The sequence below is a fragment of the Artibeus jamaicensis genome, unplaced genomic scaffold, assembly GCF_021234435.1.
Source record: "Artibeus jamaicensis isolate MK-2021 breed Jamaican fruit bat unplaced genomic scaffold, CSHL_Jam_final contig_548, whole genome shotgun sequence".
Lineage (NCBI taxonomy): Eukaryota > Metazoa > Chordata > Mammalia > Chiroptera > Phyllostomidae > Artibeus > Artibeus jamaicensis.
This window is the reverse complement of record NW_026521883.1, coordinates 654,681-677,201: the sequence shown is the minus strand read 5'-3', so window position 1 is coordinate 677,201 and position 22,521 is coordinate 654,681. Positions and strand designations below refer to the sequence as shown.

Genomic DNA, 22,521 nt, shown 5'->3' with positions numbered 1-22,521 from the left:
TTTCCTTTTTGGAAGAGATAGTTAAAATAGACAATTAGTACATCCTTGCCTTCATGGAGTTAATATTGAAGGTACTTACAGAACATTCATTTCAAGCGATAGCAGATTTTAGAAGCCTGCGTTGTCTCTAACTACTCATGTTCACATTTCATACTCGAGTAGTGGTTCTGTCCTATTCCCATTGCCTCCCACACAGGCCCATTTTAACTTTGTTGGGTAACATTCGTGGAGGACCCTCTGATAGACGACAGAGATCCCCAATGCCGGCAAAGATCAAAATATTTGGTGTTATGCTTGGTAGACGGTCAGACTCTTAATTAGCGTTTGTGAGGGATGTTAAGCACTCCTCCTCTGTGTGTGCATTGGCCTTTAATTTTTCCCACATTTTTTCTCCAGGTTAACTTTTCTTACTAATTTGTAAGATCCTTTTTAACGTAAGGGAAATTCATTTTGGCATGTGTGAGGTGATTTGTTTGTTTAAGTTTTTCTTTTGACTTCATTTGTGTTTTTTTCCCTCCTTTTGGAAATTTAAAACTTTTGTGTACAGTGGAAGAATAACAGTGAAGTAACAGTAACAGTGAAGGTTTTATTTAGCACTCAGTACTTTTTATAAATTTGTACATGTTTTTATTAAAATTGCTTGGCGACATGCAGAATATATGTAATTTTTACCTTTGGTATTGTCTTAATTTTATGTACACCAATGTAGGTACTTCTTTGAGTTTTAAGTCTTGGGATGAAAGATATATCTCTCATGGTTTGACCATAAAAGCATTTCACATATTTCTAATATATTTATGATTTATTTTTGTTTAGATGTTTTATCCTTTGAGTAAGTTATGGGAATAACATTTAAACTTATAACAAAAGGCTAGCCACATTATTAAATAATCCATGATTATTTTACCTCAGTAGTTCTGCCCCCTAGGGGACCTTGAGCAATATCTGGAGACATGTGTGTTCGCCACAGCTAGCAGAGGGCCGCTGTCACGCCTAGTGGATGGAGACCGTGGGCGCTGCGAAACACACTCAGTGCGCGGGTCAGCCCCCACGGCAAAGTAGCATCTAGCCCAGGGTATCACTAGAATGTGTCCTGCTGGTTGGAAATGCCACTGGTTCTAAATTCTTATAGGTATTTGGGTCTGTTTCTGGATTCTGTTTTCTTCCGTTGAAATATACCCACTTTCAGGCTAGTACTAAATAAATCGAATTATTTTGTAATTAGGGATTATTATACCCTCTTAAAATTTTTACTATTTTAGAGTTTTCCTTGCGTACATGATATGTTTCAAAAGTTTATACAAGGAATAAAAATGTCTGTCTGGGTATTGATGTTTAATTTCTGTTTAAATAGGAGGTACAAGATGAAAACAAATTGTTTAAACCCCAAATTGAGCAGCTTAAACAACAGAACTGCCAACAGGTAGGTACTGGTAGGTGACTTGACATTGATTTGTATGGTGAAAAATTGTATAACCCATGGTGGTTTACAAGTATTCTTACCATTTTGGCTGTTCATTAAGAACAAAGTACATGTTGTTTTTATTTATGTGTGTTTATCAAGTTTCCTGAAAATCAAAGCAATTCGCTGTGCCATATCCAAGATAAAACCTATACTTTATAAAATATGCACAAATAATATTGATCTGTATTCCATATCTGCTATGTATCTGTGTGTGTGTTTTCAGGTCTTCTAGAATTTTTTTCAAGCAAGTCAGTTAAAATCCCATAGAGGTCAGTTTTAACTTATGTGTACACCCAGCCACTCCCTACCTCAGATGAAACATCAGTAATTGGAAAGAAACGAAGAAATGTGTGATATTACAAGTAATAGTTTACTGCTGTTTCAAATACTTTTTTGAGGTATAATTCTTCTTGGTTAAAATAAAAAAAATTAAACATGCTATCAGAATATCCTTTAAATTAATTTCTGAACCTATATGAATAAACTAAGAAAGCATTTTGAGGGGCAAAAAAATTAGTCTCTATTGACAAGAAGCATATAGAAGTTTAATTTGAGATATTGTGGTCATCAATGAATAAATATATGTGAAGGGCTATATACCTTTATATTTATATAAAATCTTTTTGTTACAGGCAAGTTAACTAATTTTTCTTTTGACTTCATTTATGGTATTTTTTGAATTTCAGAAGCTTAGTGTAGTCAGATAGAAAATAACACAGTATGAAAATTTTAAGGTATTCACTCATCCTTTGCACCTTATGGGAAATTGATAAATATTTGTTAAACAAAGAGTTTAAGTATGTAGTAATGGTGAAGATTTTATTTAGGACTCAGTGCTTTTTTAAAAAATATATTTATTTATTTTTAGATGGGGGGAAAGGGAAGGAGAAAGAGTGGGAGAGAAACATCAATGTGTGGTTGCCTCTCATGTGTCCTCCCCTGGGGGCCTGGCCAGCAACCCAGGCATGTGCCCTGACTGGGAATCGAACCGGCGACCCTTTGCTTCACAAGCCCGTGCTCAATCCACTGAGCTACACCAGCCATGGTGCACTCAGTACTTTTTATCAGTTTTTACTTGTTTTTTATTAAAGTTACTTGGTGATATATAGAATGTATGTAATTTTTACCTTTGGCGTTATCTTAATTTATATCTGAGAATAGGCAAGTTCTTAGTCTTTTAGAAAGCTTTGTTTTGAAATAACATTTAACTCTTTTAATAGGCATCTTCTTTTTCCCCACATGAAGAACTATTAAAAATGTAAGTAATAATTTTGATTCATAATTTGAAAAGTGGTAACTTTTTGTGTACTAAATAGTTCTAAAATAAGCAATTTAATATAACTGCAACTGGTCACCCAATTTTTACATTTCTATTTGGCTTTTGAACTGCATATCAGTAGAGCTTAGCTGTGCCTTTGGCTGAGCTAATGTACCTTTTATGGTGTTTGTATTTCTTTGAACATTTTATCTAGATTTTATTTTGGAGGCATTTAAAATCAGTCAAAATTAAACAATGCTTTTTGAAGGCTTTTCTTATTTAATCTAAATTTTCACATTTATTCTATCATGGTGGAATATTAAATGAACATTTTGGCTTAGCTTATGCATTTTGAAAAAAATCTTATAATCTTTATGCTTGTTCTCTTTTAAAGAGACTCTTTTTTAACGGAATTTTTTAATTGTTGGCTGCGTACATTTAAAGGTCATTTCAGATAGGTATGTTTCAACATGTTAAATGTCGAGCATATTAACTGATAGGTGATATAAGTATTACCTGTTCTTTCATTATGTTCTTTCATTATGACTTGTTTACAAAGTTGGTGGTTTACTAGTTTAGAATTGTTTGCTGTAAAAGTGAGTCTTGGGTTTGACCATGTAGAGCAAGGGTGAACAAACTTTTTCTGTAAATGGCCTAATGGGGAATATTTTAGGCTTTGTGGACCACATAGGTCTGTTTTGTGTATATATATATGTATATGTATGTATATATTATTTAAAAAAATGTACGATCAGCTCTCAGCTGGAGGACCATACAGAAGCAGACTCAAGAGCTTTAGTTTGCCAGCCCCTTGTGTGGAGCCTTATTCTTAGGGAGGAGCTATTCAACATTCGTAATTTAACTTGTTACTCAGGCTGCTCTTTAATACAACAGAATTGAATTGTGACTTTTTGCCATTGCTTTCTTCATTTCTTGGAAATAATTAACTTGTTAAACACAACCAGAAAAACAAAAACCTTGTGACCATTAGGAAAATGACAAGGGAATACCTACCCCACATTAATAGTGTATTTTTATTGTGGATTAGCCACTTAAAAAAATTCACAACTGATTTCATTACTTTCTGGAAAAATTAATATATTTAAGAGAGTGCTTCTACATCAACTTCACTCTTCTGAGAATAGCAACCTTACTACCCCAGATAAAAGTAGAAATAACTACAACTATAGCAGTTCATACATTCATGAACCATTTTTTTTAGGGGATGATTTCACTTAATGAAATTTCACTTCAATGTCAGCATGTCCTATTGTAACAGTTTATTTAAAAAATTATTTCTGAGTAAGAATTCATGGATAGGCTTTCTATAGTAATAGTAGCAAAGCTTAAAGAGTTTGCTTATTAATGAATTTTTCAAAGCGTCATTTACTTGCTGTTTTTATTTTGTAACAGATATTATATTCACTGTTTACCTAAAATATTGCTTTATGCATTATGTTCTGGTTTAGAATTTCAGAAAGAGAGAAGGAAATAACTGGTCTCCAGAGTGAGTTAGATTTTTTGAAGGATGCCGTTGAACACCAGAGGAAGAAAAATAATGTAAGCATATCTTTATTGGAATAAAGCTTTTCTTTTTAGTTGTTCACTGAAGTATCATGGTTCAGAATTTAAACAAATATCTTTTACTTTAGATTTTTCTTAATCTTTGTAAGTATTATTTTGTGTATAGCTTTTTTGGGGAGGATTATTGGGATAATTTTATTGGAGAACAGGTTTTTTAAAATGAATAAATGAAAAGATCAATTTGTATACTTCTGAATAGTATTTAAAATATTGAAGCCATAATTATTACAGCTTCAGATTAATTTTTTTATTAAAATATAGTTGACTTTCTATTGAACTCTTATTTGGGAAAATTATTCCTTCAGTTCAACATTTTAAAATCAAGGTATTTCCTCTCTGTAAACTAAAAGTAATGCTAGCATTCAGATGAAGTATTTTCAGTAATTAAATCTTTCAGAGTTTCCTGGAACCTCCTTTTTTTTTAACTGAGGTGGTTCGAAATGAGGGAATTAAGCATGTTAGGACCTGGATACTTTTACGCTGAAATGGGAAGTGCTCTAAGGAGTATAAATCCTGATACTCTTACCAAATTTAAATAGTGAATTAAGGTGAATTTCTTCAATTTTTTCTGACCAGAAGGTGACACCTGTAAGGAAAATACAAACATTTTTGGTAGAGAAGGAATTTTTGCACAAAAATGTATGATTGCTAAGATTTAAGGAAGCTTAAAAAATTAATGAAATTTAAGGGGATATTAATAGTAAATTGATGTGTTTTCTAACAAAAGTAAAATTTTCAGAGTTTGCATTAATTTATCAGTTTAACAAGTTGAAATGTCCCTGCACCTCTAAGTTTGTCAAAATTAGGTATGGGAATTGCCCTCATGTATTTGTGTAATATTACTAATAGCATCATTACTAATGGCGTCGCTTGGCCACAAAACCGGAATTGATTTTGCCAATATACTGCTAACATCCTAACTGTGTTTTGTTATTGGGATACTGAGATAAAGTGTGCACAGTAAATGCCATTCTAATGCAGCAACAGCAGCAGCAGCTACAGCAACGCTGGAGGCATTGATGTGTGTGAAAGGAGCCAGGACACTGGAGGCAAGCAGGTTGCTAGTTCTGCCACTTCATTTGTTGTGTACACTTGACCTAAGTTTTTAAACTATCTGAGCTGTGGATTCCCCATCTATACCGTGGGAATAAATGCCTCTTAGGGTTGTCGTGAGGATCAGTGAGAATTTATGTGAAGTGCCAAGCGCAGTATTGGGAACATAAGTAGACATTCAATAAATGGTGGTTATTGGCTTTTTATTTTTTGTTTTTAATCTGTTTGAATTTCTTAATCTGAAGAACGACTGACATAGAGCAGTTTGTCCTTTCTTGTATTTGTTAATGAAATGCTGTTAAACGAGATACATCTTTCAGGGTTCTGTTTCCAATGACCTCTGTTTCTCTTCCAAGAGAGTATGTTTTATAGCCTTCCTGCCTCCTGGTTTGCCTGGATCAAATACCTCACACAGTTCATGTTAGGTTGCTTTATGACATACACATTTGACCATGCCAAGAAAGATACAGAAGCACTGTGAGTTACTATATCATTCCTAGGTAGACTCGAAATGTGTTAATTCAATAAAACATTTAGAGAAAAAAAATTAAGCTTCAGTGGAAAGTCCTATGAGTGATACAGGGCCTCATTTGAAAGTCACATGTAAAGCTTTTTGCATTCTTAAGTATTTGCTTGGTCCTTAATTCTTTAATATTCAGTGTATCTGAAATCATTTGTAATCTTGGTATGTGTGTTTACTTTTCAATGCTTTCTTCTTTGTCACATGTGCACAGTAACTACTTTAAAGCTGGCATATTTGGCGTGAATACTAAAACATGCAAAGTGGGCATCTTTATTTTCTCATTCAAATTTCTAAACATTGCTTTTTATTTTTTGCTAATATACATATTTTTTCCATTGAAATAATTTTGCAGTAACCAGCATTTAAATGCAGTGCAAAATACTGATGAAATAAAAAGCAAAAATCTTTCAATAATGGATCAACTGAAATCATTCTTTCTAAAAATGATTAGGACCTTCGGGAGAAAAACTGGGAAGCAATGGAAGCATTGGCATCAACTGAAAAAATGCTGCAGGACAAAGTGAACAAGACTTCCAAGGTTGTAATGCTAACTCCTAGAAGCAATCCATTGAACAGAAAATCTGCAGCTTGTCTTAAAAACAGACTAAAGCATTTAATTATACTGCAATTTAAATATAAAATCTTATCCATCCACATTTATCATCCCTGCCATCTCTGCTTTTTTCATCTACTCCTTGAAGCTTTAATTTTGGGCATGCTGGTTTGTTGTGATTACCTGGTTGTTTAAGCTTCGGTGATTACTGCTTTTAAGCTGAAGAGTCTCAGGAGAGCTGTGCCTCCCATGTAAGCTCCTGTGAGATTCACAGTGTGTGCCTGTTGCATTGGATGTTAAACCTTTGATGAAAATCTTGAGCCAAAAATGTCTCCATGAAGAAGTACATTGAAATGCCTAGGATGCACCTACAATGCACAGTAAACTCTCCTAGGTTCTTTGGGGCACTCCCAGATACTCACACAAGGTAGAATATAATACAAGTCTTTAAAAGTGCAGGGAAGGGATCACTTCTTGGTATGTTATTGGGGATAGTTCCTTACAAGAGAGGGGAATAAAATTAAACGTTAGGTTTTGAAGTAGCTGGGCAGTAATGATACATGTGTTATGTTTGGTATGAAATGTTACTATAAGGGGTAATTCTCTTGAGCAGAGTATGTATCGTACTCCTGAAACATCTCTCCCTGTCTTTAATGTGATAAAGGATATTCTCCCTGAGCTCAAGTTGTCCATGGGTTTGAAGATTTCTAATGAATTATAAATAAGGAGAAGTTGTTTTAAAGATTTTGAGAAGTGAATGTGCCAGATTAGTCAAGCGTTTTGAAAATTCCTACCAAGAATAAATGTGGAATAGTAATATTGAATTTTACAGATGGGTTAATAAAGCTCTTAATAAGTGATTCAGTTCAGCATTCTATAAGTATTTTGTGTGCTGAGGTAATCTGTTGAATTTTAAATGGAAGTCTTAGTGACCTTTGAAGGCCTTTTTTATTTAAGTAGGGTTTTAATAATTTCTTTAATCATTATATGTTTATAGATATATTTCCTTTCGTGTAATGGAAATTTACTTATATACTTACCTGCCTAGACCTAATTTTCACTAAAACCTGAACTTGAGACAGCTGGCAGGTGCTGGGAGCAGAGAAAGCTGGTCCAGGGAGGGTGTTGTCTTGTCGTGAGCAGTGGCAGTCAGTCCGGTCAGCAGTGGGGTCCTGGCATAGTTTCTGGTGGTTTTTAAAATTTTGTTTTTCATGGTTAAGAGCTACATTTTAGCTTTTATTTTAGTAATAAGACGGGGTATCTGGGAAGTGCTAATTTCTTAATCATTCTGCAAGAAGTTATTTGCTGCTTATCATAGGCATTCTGGCATGTTATGGTTCCAGAAGAAAGCTAGAGTTTGTCCATGTTTCATCGTGTATTTGGTGATGAGTAAAAAATTTATCCGCATTTCAAAACTTACCACCAAGTGCATTGGTGGCTTCTTGCATAGCTCGTAATCTACAGAGAATAGACTTTACAATCCTTCTCTATTTTAGTGGAACCTGGTCCTCAGCATAGGTGTAAAGTGGTACTGATTTACTCAGAATCAGAAGTTGTGCTGTAAAGAGTAAATATTCTTGAGGAGCTACTATAAATGTTATATACTTTACATATGTTACACTTAGGTTAAGATAGTAAGGAAATTACAATGATGCAGTTTTCCATTATCGGATCTCTTGTAGATGTTACAAGAGATTGTATCCTCAACCAAACTACTTTGTCAAATGAAAACTTTTTAGCTAAAATTGTTAATACAAATTAAAAGTAACTTCTCATCATTATGCCTCTTGGCTAAAAGTTAGACACTTACTTTCTTTAGATTCTTTTTCCCTTAGGAAATTTTTGAAAAACATTCTGTGTCACAGTGTCTCTTTCCCTAAGTGATTTTCTTTAGATACTGCTCTGCCATTTTTATGGTCAGATGGTAAAAAATGACCTCTTAGTGGTCTCCGATTGCTAGTTAAGCATTGTCCTTGAATGAGTATTCCATATTTTGTGCAGTTAGGTGGGTGTATTCCTGAGAAATAGTCGACTTTATTGAATTACTTAAAATACTCCATTAAAGGGTCTCTTTTTAAATCCTGCCACTAATCCTGAATAAAGTAACAGCTTTTTGTGTGTAGAAAATGTGATTAATCTCTAGTTTTTTATTGTGTGACTTTAGATTTTCATGTTACTAGATTTTCTTGAAGCGTATGCATCTTAAACCTATAATAGATTCCAAAGATCACATTTAAGTGTGGGGAATATAGGGTTGAGATCTTGCTAGCTTGCTTGTCTTTTGCCACATGGTGAACTTCACAGATGTTTTGACAGGGTTTTTTTTGGCTTGGTTTAGATGTGCATTTTTTTAGGTCTCATTTTTTATTTTGTAGATAGTTTCAATATTGGATTTTTATTTTGTATGCGATCAAGCCATTACCCTAATTTTGACAAACCATGGTTTTGAGTTAATTGGTATCCATTAGACTTGGATTTGGATTTAAATTCACCAAATTTAGACATGCATTTCTAAGACTTAAACTTTATAGCTGACAGAGTCCATACACAAGTGTCACAGTTAGTCTTCTTGATTGATGCTTGGCACTGGTGACGTAATATGACATCAGTTTCTCCTCCTTTTTCCCATGTGCACCATCCATCAAATTATGATTTTTTTCTTTGTTTAGCCTAAGTAGTTTCACCTGGTCTTGAAGCTGGAAATAATGAAAGTTGCCATTTGAATCCCCTGGCATTATAGTCCATCAGTGACCTGTGTTTTTGTAGAGATTTGCCAGTCAGTAAGCCTCAGTTCTGTTGCCCAGATGCTTACTTTCTACATGTCGATTGTCTCAGCTATAGAAAGTGGTTTTTGTAGATGCAGTTTAAGATTTTAGCTGCAGAAAATGTATTTTGTGTTTTGGGTTTTATTTGGTTTTCGAAGTGTTCCTGGAGGGACACATCACTTGATTTCTAATGGCAAGGAAAATTTCTGTGTGGTCAGATATGGCCTTGGCTTGATTAACATAAGACATGACTTGTTATTTAGGGGGCTCTAGAGATTTTGTAGATTTTTTATGGAAGCATTTTCACATTTTAAAGTGGGAAAAATTTAATATTTGTCAGTATTAAGATAAGTTTTGAACACATTTTGTCTTCCTCCTCCCCTAGAGCTTAAAAGACCTCACCTTGTTTTTTGTTTTCAATTCCATAATCTTGTAAGTTTGATTCAATCTTCTGCTTTAGGAAAGACAGCAACATGTGGAAGCTGTTGAGTTGGAAGCTAAAGAAGTTCTCAAAAAACTATTTCCAAAGGTGTCTGTTCCTTCTAATTTGGTAAGATTTATTTATTATTTTTTCAAAACAAGGCATTTTTACCACCCGTCAAGGAAGTCGTGGAGAAGTTGCATTTGTACTTTGCACTTGGTTTCGGTAGTGCATCGCTTCCTTATTCTCTTCCATTTTTAACCTAGGGTGCTTTTAGGTAGTGAAGGTCATTTAACTTGATTCAAAACTTATTTGTGTTTACTTAGCTGATACTTTTATTGTATCTCTGAACTTTAGTTTTTAATTATATTTTCTTGATTGTGCTATTACCATTGTCCTGACTTTTCCCCCTTTGCCCCCCTCCACACAGCACCACCTGCTCTCTCAGGCAGTCCTCCCACCATTGTTCATGGTCACAGATCATGCATGTGAGTTCTTTGGCCACTGCCTTTCCTGTACTGTACTGCACATCCCCATGGCTATTCTGTGACTACTGATGTGTACTTTTTAATCGCCTCACCTCTTCACCCATTCACCCCCACCCCTCTCCCATCTGGCAGACATCAAAATGTTCCCTGTATCTATGATTCTGTCTCTATTCTTCTTGTTTGCTTAGTTAGTTTTTTAGATCCAATTATTGATAGATATGTATGTTTTACCATTTTGTTATTTAAGAAAAAGAAGAAGATTAAAACTGACATTAAGTCCCTTTAACAGTTCGTATAATAATGGTTTGGTAATGGTGAATTCCTTTAGTTTTTTCTTGTCTGGGAAGCTCTTTATCTGCTCTTTGATTCCAAATGAAAGCTTTTCTGGGTGGAGCAATCTTGGCTGTTGGTCCCTGCTTTATGGCTGAATATTTCTTGCCAGTTCTTTCTAGCCTGCAGAGTTTTTTTGGAGAAATCAGCTGGCAGTCTTATGGGCACTCCTCCGTAGGTATCTAACTTCTTTTCTCATGCTGCTTTTTAAAAATAAGATTATTTATTTATTTACTTTTAGACAGAGGGCAGAGGAGGGAGAGAATTATCAATGTGTGGTTGACTTTTACATGTTCCCTGTTGGGGACCTGGCCTGCAACCCAGGCATGTACCCTGAATGAGAATCGAACTGGCGACCCTTTGGTCCCAGGCTGGCGCTCAGTCTGCTGAGCCACATCAGTAAGGGCTTTCTCTTGCTGCTTTTAAGATTCTCTCTTTATCTTTACTTTTGGCATTTTAATTATGATGTGTCTTGGAGTGGGCCTCTTTGCATCCATCTTGTTTGGGACTCTCTGTGCTTCCTAGACTTGCATGTCTATTTCCTTCAACAAATTAGGGAAGTTTTCTTTCACTGTTTTTTTCTAATGGATTTCCAATTTCTTGCTCTTTCTCTTTTTCTTCTGGCAGCCCTATGGTGTGAATGTTGGACGTCTTGAAGTTGTCCCAGAGACTGCTTATACTATCCTCATTTTTTTTTTTTATTCTTTTTTCTTCTTATTTTCCTGTGTGGTTGTTTTTGGTTCCTTATGTTCCAAATCATTGATTTGAATATCAGCTTCATCCACTCTATTGTTGATTCCCTGTAAATTGCTCTTTATTTCAATTAGTGTATCCTTCATTTGTGACTGGATTTTTTTTTATGCTGTTCACATCCTCACTTTATTACTAGCGTTTTGATCTCTGCATCTGATAGATTGCTTATCTCCATTTCATTTAGCTCTTTTTCTGGCGTTTTGATCTGTTTCATTTGGGCCATGTTTCTTTGCCTCATTTTGGCAGCCTTCCTGTGTTTGTTTCTTTGTGTTAGGTAGTTCTGCTTTGACTCTGTCTTGGTAGTGTGGCCTAATTTAGGGGGTGTTTTGTTGGGTCCAGTGGCACAGCCTCCCCTGTTATCCAAGCTAAGTACCCAAGATGGGCCCTTCATGTTGGCTGAGTACTTCCTCCTCTTGTAGTTGAGCCTTGGTTGCTGTTGGCAGATCAATGGGAGGGATTCACCCAGGCCAGTCAGCTGTAAGGACTGGCTGTGACCACTGAACACCACCTTCTGCCCTCTGTGAAGGATCAGCTGTGTAGAGGCAGCATGCTGGTGCTCTGAATAGGTCTGTAGCTGTCCACTGGGTACACTGGCCCTGACGTTTCCCAAGTGATGCAGGCCAAGGCCAGCCCCCACCTTCGTTTTGCCCAGGGCACTCTGCTTGAGTTGTAAAACAATCTGAGATGTCTGCCACTTGTGCTGGGCTTGGAGAGTTCCAGGCAAAGCCAAGCTGTGAATCTAGGCTGGCTGTTGCCAGAGCTTGGCTTGGGGCTCACTGAAGCCAGCTGTTGCCTGTTTGATAGGATTTAGGAAGTTGTGAAGCATGAGCCAACACTACCTATTCACATGGAAAAGCAGCTTGGGTATGCTGGAAATTGGGTGGGGCAGAGACCTTGGGGATTTCCAAGGCAGGCCAGACAGTGTTAGCCAGGTTGATGGAGACTCAGATATGGCAACAGCCTTCCAGCTCTGTGGCAGGAGGATTTAGAAAAGGGACAGTGGCTTCTGTTTGCCTTGATGCCAGACACTTCAGCCTCTCCCGGTATACCACTGGTGCCCTTCAAGCTGCCACCGGGTGCTGGAACTCAGAGGGAGTTAGTTTTAGCAGGTGAGCCCATGTGTGGGTCTTTAAGGAACTGCTTGGGGGTTCAACAGTTTCCTCTACCAACTCAATCCCTACTGGTTATCGCAGCCAGAAGTTTGGGGGACTTTTCTTCCTGGCATTGGAACCCTGAGCTCCGGGGTGCTGGTGTGGGGCTAGGACTCCTTCTCCAGAAATAATCCCTCCCAAATTTTTAGCCACTACTTGTGGGTGTGGGACCAACCCATTGGACATCTGTGCCCCTCCTACCAGTCTGGATGGATGTGGTTTCTTCAAGTCTGTAGTTGTCAGATTTCCATTCAACTCAGTTTCGGACTGTTCTGAGTGATGGTTATTCTATATTTTAGTTGTAATTCTGATGCGGTTGTGCGAGGAGGTGAGCTGTGTCTGTTTGCACTGCCATCTTGATGGGAAGTCCTAATAAACTTTAAATATGAGACATTAGCTAGAAGATAATAAATGCCATATTTGGGAAGAATGATTTTTTTAATAGATAATATATTTTTATGGAAAATACATCTTCTAAGTCAAAGAGATTGTGAAAAGAATGGCATTGCTTTATATTTTTGCAGCTTTCTTTTTTCACATGTTTTCCTTTTTCTTTTTAAATATATTTTATTGATTATGCCATTACAATTATCCCATTTCCCCCCTTCATTCTCCTCCAACCTGCACACCCCCTCCCCCATCATTCCCCCCCCCTTTGGTTTATGTTCATGTGTCACAAGTTCTTTAGATTCTGTATTTCCCATACTATTCTTGCCCTCCTCCTGTCTATTTTCTACCTACCATCTATGCTACTTATTCTCTGTACCTTCTCCCCCCCGCCCCACTCCCCTGTTGCTAACCCTCCATGTGATCTCCATTTCTATGGTTACGCTCCTGATCTAGCTGTCCACTTAGTTTGCTTTTGTTTTAGGTGTGGTTGTTGATAACTCTAAATTTGCTGTCATTTCACTGTTCATATTTTTATTTTCTTTTTCTTAAATAAGTCCCTTTAACATTTTATGTAATAAGGACTTGGTGATGATGAACTCCTTGAATTTGACCTTATCTGAGAAGAACCTTATCTGAGAAGAACCTTATCTGCCCTTCCATTTTAAATGAAAGCTTTGCTGGATAGAGTAATCTTGGATGTAGATCTTTGGATTTCATGACTTGGAATACTTCTTTTCAGCCCCTTCTTGCCTGGAAGGTCTCTTTTGAGAAATCCGCTGACAGTCTGATGGGAACTCCTTTGTAGGTGACTGTCCCCTTATCTCTTGCTGCTTCTAGGATTCTCTCCTTCATTTTAATCTTGGCTAATGTAATGATGATGTGCTTTGGTGTGTTCCTTCTTGGGTCCAACTTCCTTGGGACTCTCTGAGCTTCCTGGATTTCCTTTGCCAGATTGGTGAATTTCACCTTTATTATTTGTTCAAATAAGTGTCCTACTCATAGCTGTTCTTCTTCCCCTTCCGGTACCCCTATAATTAGGATGTTGGAACATTTAAAGATGTCCTGGAGGTTCCTAAGCCTCTCCTAATTTCTTTTTGAATTCTTGTTTCCTCATTCTTTTCTGTTTGGTCATATTTTTCTTTCTTCTGGCTCACTCCCTTGATTTGAGTCCCAGTTTCCTTTCCATTACTATTGGTTTTCTGTGCATTTTCCTTCATTTCAATGAGTTTAGCTTTCATTTGTTCCTCCAATTTGTGACTAAAATCAACCAGTTCTGTGAGCATCCTGATCACCAGTGTTTTGAACTGTGCATCTGATAGATTGGCTATTTCTTGGTCTCTTAAAAATATTGGCTCTGGGGCTTTGAGCTCTTTTTCTGCCTGAGCCATGTTTTGGTCAGGTGGTGCCTATTACGTATGAGGGGTAGAGCCTTAGGTGTTCACCAGGGCAGGGCAACCCAGTTGCTGGTTTGTGACACTGTATGTGGGGGTAGGGTCAGAGAGGGCAATGGCCTTTGTTCCACTCTCTCTCGGATTTCAGTCCCCTCTGCAGGGGACTTGCAGGAAGTATCCTGCAAGCAAACCGGGCCCCCCTGGTGCCGGCTCCTGGGTGTGCGGGTCTGTACACCCTCCAGGACCCTGTGGGTCTCTCCAACAAACTTTCTGTGAGCCTGGGAGCTTCTCCCGGCACCTCGACCCCCAAAGTTTCTCCATTTGGTGCTTTCAGGCTTTAATTCCCGGAGCTGGGGCCCTAGCCTCTGCAGTCTGTCTCACTGCTTGCTCCTTCGCCTGGTTTATGTGTGTGCGAATGTGTGACCGCGGTCAGCCAGCCACCTTGCGCCCCCACTGGGTCTGCCTGTTGCCACCCCACACCTGGGATCCGCCAACTGCTGCCTGGGCTCCTGGGTCCGTCTGGCCAATCTTTTCTGCTCTACTCCGCTCCATCAGCCCCTGACCCTGCCCCTCTTACCAGTCTGGCTGAATGGTTCGTTGTTGTCGGACTTCTGTACAGTTCAATTTTCTGTATTTCAATTGCGTTTTGGTTACTAAAACTTTGTTGTGCGAGGAGGCATAGTGTTTCCACCTATGCCTCCATCTTGGCCGGAAGTCTATCAGAAAGAATGATTTCTTAATGATTAATAAGCCAATAATGTTCTTAATGGCCCTATTCAAAATAAAATGCCATTGAAGTGATTGCTCTTTAGTTTTAGGAACACTTTATGTTTTAATTAAATATGTAATACCATGAAGCAAGCTCTTTTCATTTCAGAACTCAAGATTGTGATAATTTATTAAGGTCTTCAAGTAAAAGTCTTAAGGATAACAAAGAACAGCTTCTTTTACTTGAGGTTGTGTGTGTTTTAAGTGGGAGGTAAGAGTTGCTTTGATTCAGACAATTAATACATTGAATATTTGAGGTCAGAGAAAGCTGGTGAGTGTATATAGTTTCCTAAAATGCTGATGTAGATCTTTCTTTTATTTTAATGGAGAATTGTATACATACTCAGAAGTAGAGAGAATAGTATAGTGAACCTGGTATATACAATATTCTGCTTCAACTATTCCTAATACACAGTGTGAATCCATGATACATACCATCTTGTTCTACCTCCTACGTACTTCCTAGATTATTTTGAAGGAAGCCAAATGTCAGAATGTTTCCTCTATAAGTACGTCTAAAAGATAAGGATTCCTTAAATAAATACTTCCACATTTTTTTAAATCCCTAATTTCATACATCTAGTTAACACATTTCTCTAATTGTCATGTCAGTTTAGTTATTATTTAATGAAATAATAACTACTTATTGTAGTTTTAGTTAGGACTCAAGTAAGGGTCAACAAGTGATTGGTTTAAGATTATCTCTTAGATCTTTTTTATTCCATGGGTTCCCTTCTATTTGTTAACAGTCCCTACCCCTACCCCCTTAAAAAAGACAACTGGTGGTTTTATATGCAGTTTCCCAGTCTGGATCTAAGCTGTCCAAGACCCTGTAGTGAGTGCCATTGAGCTCCTCCGTCCTCTGTGTACTCCCTAAGTTGGTAGTTGGTAGAAGCCCGGTCAGGTCCAGGCTCAGTGCTTCTGGAGTCGGGTGGGGCGAAGACAGGAGGACCTCACGGGCGGTGTGGTGCCCCTCATCGGCACAGGGAAGGTCTGAACTGTATGACCTGGACGGAGGTTGACAAACTTGAAACAACTTCATTAGTTTTTCAGCTGACTTGTAGTTACAGTGAATGCTAGTATTTGAAGCTAAGTAGGATTTTCATAATATCCATTCAGTCTTGGTTCAAATTTATGAGGTCAGAATGGAATGCAAATTTTTTCTTTTTAAAAAAAAGAAGAGGCTTTTTTTTTTTTGTCTAATTAGTGATGTGGCAGATGTTACAAAGTTGTATCATACTATTGGGAGATCTCAGCATCCAGTTTTTTTCATTTCTAATTCTCATTTGATACAGTGTAGAGAATCCTAATTCAGCCATGTAAATGAAGCTTTAAATTACAGCAGTTAATATAAATTTCATGTGTTCTTTTTTTTTCTTAGATTAAACTAAACCAAAGGCTTAAATGAGGACTAAGAAGAAATTTGACTTAAAGTATCTAACAAATAAATACTATATCAAACTTTAAAGTTTACATAAGCATCAAAAATATAGAATAAATTGTTACGAAATTTAGAATAATGGCTAAAATGATGATATATGCCTTATGTTTGCATCAGCTAATCTATCAGCACAAATAGTTTTTGTTGGTTTGAACAAGTAGATGTTGGTATATGCTTATCATTTCTCATTATGATTTTAAAAGCCCTTTATAATACCTATTTATTTTGAAATTTTTTCAGAATCCTGGGAGAACTTTCAGAGAATTTGTAATCCTCTGAATAGTTTATCTTCAGTTAACTTTTAGTTTATAATCTCAGAATACTTGATTTTTGAGAGAAATGGTTTCCCTGAAAAAAATGTCTAGAAAAGTTATGCACTCTAGATTTTCTCTGTTTTAAAGATTAAATCTGTTAGTCCTGCACTAGTAAGTGGGATGGCTGGATTTGAGCCCGACTGTCTACCTATGAGTTGTAGATACCTTGGGTTTGGGTCGATAAGATTTCATTTTGATGTTAGTACATACGTATATTTTTGGTATTTGTTTTCAAGACTTGGTTATGTACAATTTATGCATTATATTCTTTTTTGAAATTTCCAGAGGGTTGGTGTTTGTTTGTGTAGCATTCTTTTATGACCATGTAATTTGTTTATTTAAAAATTTTTTAACCTATTTTATTTAGATATTTTTGGAAATTGGGTTTTTTTATACTTCTTCACAGAGTTATAGTGAATGGTTGCGTGGATTTGAAAAGAAGGCAAAAGAATGTGTGACTGGAACTTCTGGCTCAGAGGAGGTTAAGGTTAGTTTAAGATGTGAAGCACCTGTGTTTTAACCAAAAAAGAAGTAAATCAGAATTTGTCTTTATAAGTTTGGGGAAGAAGAAACATGTACTACTGTATTTTGCCATGTATAATGTGTACTGTTTTTCCCAAATTTTGAGGAAAAATAAGCATGAGCATTATGCATGGGTGTGATAATGGGCATAAAAATCCCACATATAATGCACATAAAAACGTGGGTACACAGTACACATGGCAAAATACGATATTATGAGTAGACTAATGATTTTTTTGAGAAATTATACGGTGATTTTGTATACATTTTGGAGAAAACGTTCTAAGTCTTCCTTGCATTTGATTTGTATACAGAGTTAATGTTTGTCATTTCTTTGACTCTTGTATAACTCATTTCTAAAACTGAATATTTATCTCTTATTCTCTTTTTAGCCTGAGTTAAAAAGTAACGCTCAGTTGAGGTAGGTAGGTAGAAACCGGTTTGCTGACGTGTCCCCACGTCCATCACTAGAAGTGTTCAGAACCTAGTCTTGTTTTCATCCTTGACTACTGAAATTTGGGAGATGGACTTGTCTTTGTTAGGTGGCATGATTAAAATCCCCTTTCCCATGTGTGTAGCATAGGTATTACGATTTTACTTCACATGTGGATTGGCTTTGATTTCACCATCCTGCTAAGGAGTGACAAGCCTACTTATTTATCATAAAATTGTGTAACGTGTTTTGTAGTAAGCAGACTTGGAGAGTTCTGTTAGCAAAAACCAAGTAACCAAAAAGGTAGTTGAACTTACTTCTCCTTAAGAAGGTTAAAAATGTTAGTGTTTCATTAGAAAACAGTTAGAAACCATTTGCCATAACATACCAGTAAGTGCTGGAACAAATTTGAAGCACAAAACTTCCTGGCAAAACTAGAGAGTTTCTCTGTGTCGTTCTCTGCAGGTTCTGGAGCACAAGCTGAAAGAAGCTGAGGAAATGCACACATTGCTGCAGCTGGAGTGTGAAAAGTACAAGTCCGTCCTTGCGGAAACAGTAGGAAATGATTTTAATCTACATTTTGGTTTCATTTTAAAATCATTAACTTATTCCGTAGTGGCTTAAACAGTTTATTTTAGCATTAGAGCGTGAATTTTTTAAGACAACTCTACTTTTGTCCGTAGGAAGGTATTTTACAGAAGCTACAGAGGAGTGTGGAGCAAGAAGAAAATAAATGGAAAGTTAAGGTTGATGAATCACAAAAGACCATTAAACAGGTATTTAAAAAGGAACAGCTTAGAGCGGTAATTCTCAAAGCATGGGCCCTGGACCAGCACCATCAGCATCACCTGGGTACTGGTTAAAAATGCATGCGTGGCTCTCACTCAGGACTTACTGAGTCTGAAACACTGTGGGCCAGTAATTTTTGTTTCAGGGAGCCCCTCAAATGATTGTGATGCCCACTCAAGATTGAGAATCTCTGGGTTAGAATACAGCTATCATTACAACTAGAGTAATGATAAAGAATGTAAAGTGCTTTGAAAGTTACAGAACGACTTTGCGATAACATGAGGTAAAGAATTTGGGGTTCAAAATGAGTTTTAAAACATTGTATTGTGATAGAGTATTCAAGAAAAAATAAGTCCTTTTCTTCATGTACCTGACTGTTCTTGTGCAATCTTAATTTTTTTCCCACGTACTTGGGTATGGTAGATGGCATGTGTTGCTCACTTGTTTTCCTGGGCCAGCTGTGCAGAAGTTAGGGATGCTGATAATACTCTGTGTTAATGCATTTGGGGGTTAAGTACAGCCAGTTATCAGTTAATTATTTAAAAATTAAGCTCTTCTAGAAGGGCCTAATATAATGGCAGGCACATGGGAGTTTGAACTCAATTTAAATTAAGTTAAATGTGAGACTCTCACATTTTTAAGGTCTTTTAAAATTCAGTATGGATTTAAATGAGATGCATTCCGAGACCTGAAGTGTCTAAGGGATTAAAATTCAAGAAGGTAGAAGCCTGCATATCCTTGGTGTTTTTTTTTTACTTGGTCATATAATTGTTTCACATTTCAGATGGAGTTGTCATTTACAGCTTTGGAACAAGAGCTAGAGCGATTAAGAAGAGAAAATAAAGATACTGAAAATGTATGTCATTCCACTGTTTGATTTATAACCTAGGGACTCATTTTAACCATTAAGGTTTTTCATCTATTGATGCAGTTGTTAGGCATTTAAGAACATTCTTTGTAAGTTCTAAGATGATACAGTTTTATATTCATAAGTGTTGTAACTCCATCATGTGGAAGTGTCATGAAAGGAAATCTTAAGTGTGCTAACTTTTCCTTCTTTGTTGCACTTCTAGCTGAGAAGAGAAAGAGAGAATTTGGAAATGGAGCTAGAGAAGGCAGAAATTGAACGATCCATCTATGTCACAGAAGTCAGAGAGGTATTTACAGTAGAGTTTTTTCAATTTTGCTTCTCAATTTAAGTTTATAACAGAGATATAAACTCTTCAGTTTATAAAATACTTCAGTATTAGTTGTTTGTGGCAGAGCTTCCAAGTAGCGTACATAACATGGACTACCATAAGGAGATCAATCTTAAACTCTAAACTTCATTGCAGCTGAAAGATCTGTTGACTGAATTGCAGAAAAAACTTGATGATTCATATTCTGAAGCAGTAAGACAGAATGAAGAGCTAAATTTGGTAAGAAGCTTGTTCTCCACTGGGTGTCCAGTAGGCTCTGGAAACACTTTTGTTGAGAGGTGGAGAGACTATCCAGACTTTTTCTCCTTGCTAACTTTAGCTTGGCATTTTCGTAAGTTTGAGATAATCTTCATATTCTGATGACTCCTAAGAGGATCTTTCTTTTCTTGGTTTCTAAGATGATCTTTCTTTTCTTAGCTCCTAACAATGGCATGTTTGGCTTGCAACTCTTTCTCAAAAAGTTTTTCCCATTTTTTATAAAACCTAATTTCTTGGACAGCTGAATGAATAAAGAAATGGAATAAACTGATAAACACTGACTGACTTCTAGAGATTGTCTTCTCAAAGTTCTATATTAACTAGACCTTTTATTTTTTAATGATGAGGGAGATTATCAAAGGTTGTAGATGTATCCTATCCTCTTTATTCAAGGGCAATAATCCACCCAGATTCTAATTTAAATAGTTTTTCTATAGATTATAGATAACAAAAAGCTTGTGAAATTCTTTATCAGCAACATATCCTTTAGGGCATAGCAGTCATAAAACTATAGACTTAAAGATTTAACTAAACTTAGCTAAGTGTCTTGTAAAGACATAGAGTACTCTGTGTTCCCATTCTTAAATTTTTGGAAATTGATATGGATTGTGACAGTTAGTTGTTAGATAATTATGACTATCATGTAGTATGTTTCAAAACCAATAAGCATGTCTTACTGTGACTTAGAAATTGTTATAGCATATGATTAGATTTTTTTAAAGTACCTGAATAAAGTCAAGGAAGATTATAGTAAGTTTTCTTCTTACTCCAAGTTAATCCTGCCCAGTGTGCAGTTTTCTTATTAGTACTGCTGTACATACCAAAGAAAACTTCTTAACACATTCATGTGTGGTTGGTCTTCTGTGTTATGGTAGTGATTTATGGGAGTAAGTTTTCAGAATAAGGCTCTATGGGATGTACACATAGAGGCCCCACCCCACACCCATCTCCTTATTTTCGAAATAAATTTTTTGTTTTATTTACCTACGTTTTACCTTAACTGAATCATTTCCACTGCAGTGCGAGACCGGTTTTACACATATGTTCAACTACACACTGTGCAGATCAGGACTGTGCAGTGCCACAGTTACACGCCTTACAGTGTGACGTGTTTTCAGAAAACGATTTCTCCTACAGTTCTTGGAGATACTGCTTTTAACTTTGGTGCTTTGGGGCTGACTCCAACAGTGTCATCAAATCCACAGGGTTATGGTTGTTGAGTCTTCATTCAGCCAGGTGCTCTCTTTGTATTTTTTGCTGCTCAACTTCTGTTTGGAGCTTATTTTGAGGGGTTTTTTTAATTGCTTTGAGTTTGTAACCTTTACTTTAGTTTTTGTTTGTTTGATCAGGGAAAGTGTTGCCACATTTTAAGGTAAAATAATTTTGTTTGCCTGTACATAGAGTGTGTGTTCTTGGGCCAAAGGAATAATCACTGGTATATTTAATCAGAGTTAAGTAAAGGAGCAAAAACTGACGAAGTTGGGTATTTAAATAGAGTTCTAAAAATAAAGTTTCTGAATGGAACGCCCTCCGTAATTCTCCCTCCAGTTCAGTGTGTCAGCATCTCGTATTTCCGCCCTGGGGTCTCCAACCTGTTCACAGTGTCATGCCGTGGGTGGGAGGCCAAATCAGTCAGCTTGGTGGGTTTAAATAAGAAAATTACTTTTTTTGTCAATGTAGTCCATTTCCCTTATTCATGTTTAAATCTGAAGTTCTCAAGACTAGAGGCATAATATATTTTGTCACTAGAGTTTTAATTAAAGAGCTTTATTACTATTTTGGCAAGCTGGTTATTGAGAAGTGTATTTTAAGACGTTTCTTGTTAGTATTACTAGGCCAGTGTGGTCTCGCCCTGATCTCTTCAGTGACGTCTTAAAGGGTGCTCAGCATTCAAATTTTTGAAGTTTTCAATTTACTAGATTTGTAATCTTCTGTTCATTGTCTTTTAAAGTATCACACAATTGAATCTTCTTAACCATATAGGTCAAGAAAGTCTTTAAACACTAATTAGTAAAGTTTCCTGAGTACTTGCCTTTTAATTTCAAGTAATTTAAATATGAATGAACTACTTTATGAATAGTGAATAGTAAGTTTTTAAAGGCATTTTATTAGAATTTGATAGTTTTGTTTTTACATTTGCAGCTTTCTACTCTAAACTCTAGTTTTGTTTTCTATAGCTTTTCTTACGTTTAGCTTTACCAGAGGGCAACCTCCACTGCTTAGCTTTTCTGTACATCTGGTGCAGCATATTGGCTAATCCACTGTGCATAACATCTGTTAGAGATTCCATTCTTTCTCATTCATTCTTCAGCCTTAAGAGGTCTCCACATAATCAAAGGAAGACGAAAATAAAGTGAATTGTGGTGTTCCTTTATTTTTACAGTTAAAAGCACAGTTAAATGAAACACGCACAAAACTTAGAACTGAACAAAACGAAAGACAGAAGGTAGCTGGTGACTTGCATAAGGTAAGAAGATGTTGTTACATCATCATGCTGTCTGTGTTGTGCCTTGAATCTTAAGCAGACATACTGCTAATTCTGCATTTATTGTTTTGCATTATTTAATTGGTTTATTAATTTAAACTGTTACACAGTTTTGGGGACTGAACCTTTTGGCTTGTTTTTTTCATTCTTTATTAAATTTTTTCATTTTTCATTTTTCATTACCATT

At 36.5% G+C, this 22,521-nt stretch overlaps 1 protein-coding gene across 8 annotated transcripts in view; it reads left to right on the top strand.

Moving 5' to 3' along the window:
- KTN1 (kinectin 1) overlaps positions 1–22,521 on the top strand; it is a 115,678-nt gene that overhangs the window by 84,619 nt on the left and 8,538 nt on the right. For 3 of the 8 annotated variants that reach the window (XM_037155623.2, XM_037155621.2, XM_053670034.1), the window contains exons 30-41: positions 1,355–1,423; positions 2,686–2,723; positions 4,193–4,283; positions 6,335–6,421; positions 9,662–9,751; positions 17,055–17,135; positions 18,069–18,158; positions 18,287–18,379; positions 19,177–19,248; positions 19,466–19,549; positions 19,727–19,810; positions 22,233–22,316. In XM_037155623.2, the coding sequence (XP_037011518.2) occupies positions 1,355–1,423; positions 2,686–2,723; positions 4,193–4,283; positions 6,335–6,421; positions 9,662–9,751; positions 17,055–17,135; positions 18,069–18,158; positions 18,287–18,379; positions 19,177–19,248; positions 19,466–19,549; positions 19,727–19,810; positions 22,233–22,316 (963 nt within the window). The remainder of the gene's footprint in view (positions 1–1,354; positions 1,424–2,685; positions 2,724–4,192; positions 4,284–6,334; positions 6,422–9,661; positions 9,752–17,054; positions 17,136–18,068; positions 18,159–18,286; positions 18,380–19,176; positions 19,249–19,465; positions 19,550–19,726; positions 19,811–22,232; positions 22,317–22,521) is intronic. The other 5 variants (XM_037155625.2, XM_037155624.2, XM_037155627.2 and 2 more) reach the window with 5 other exon arrangements.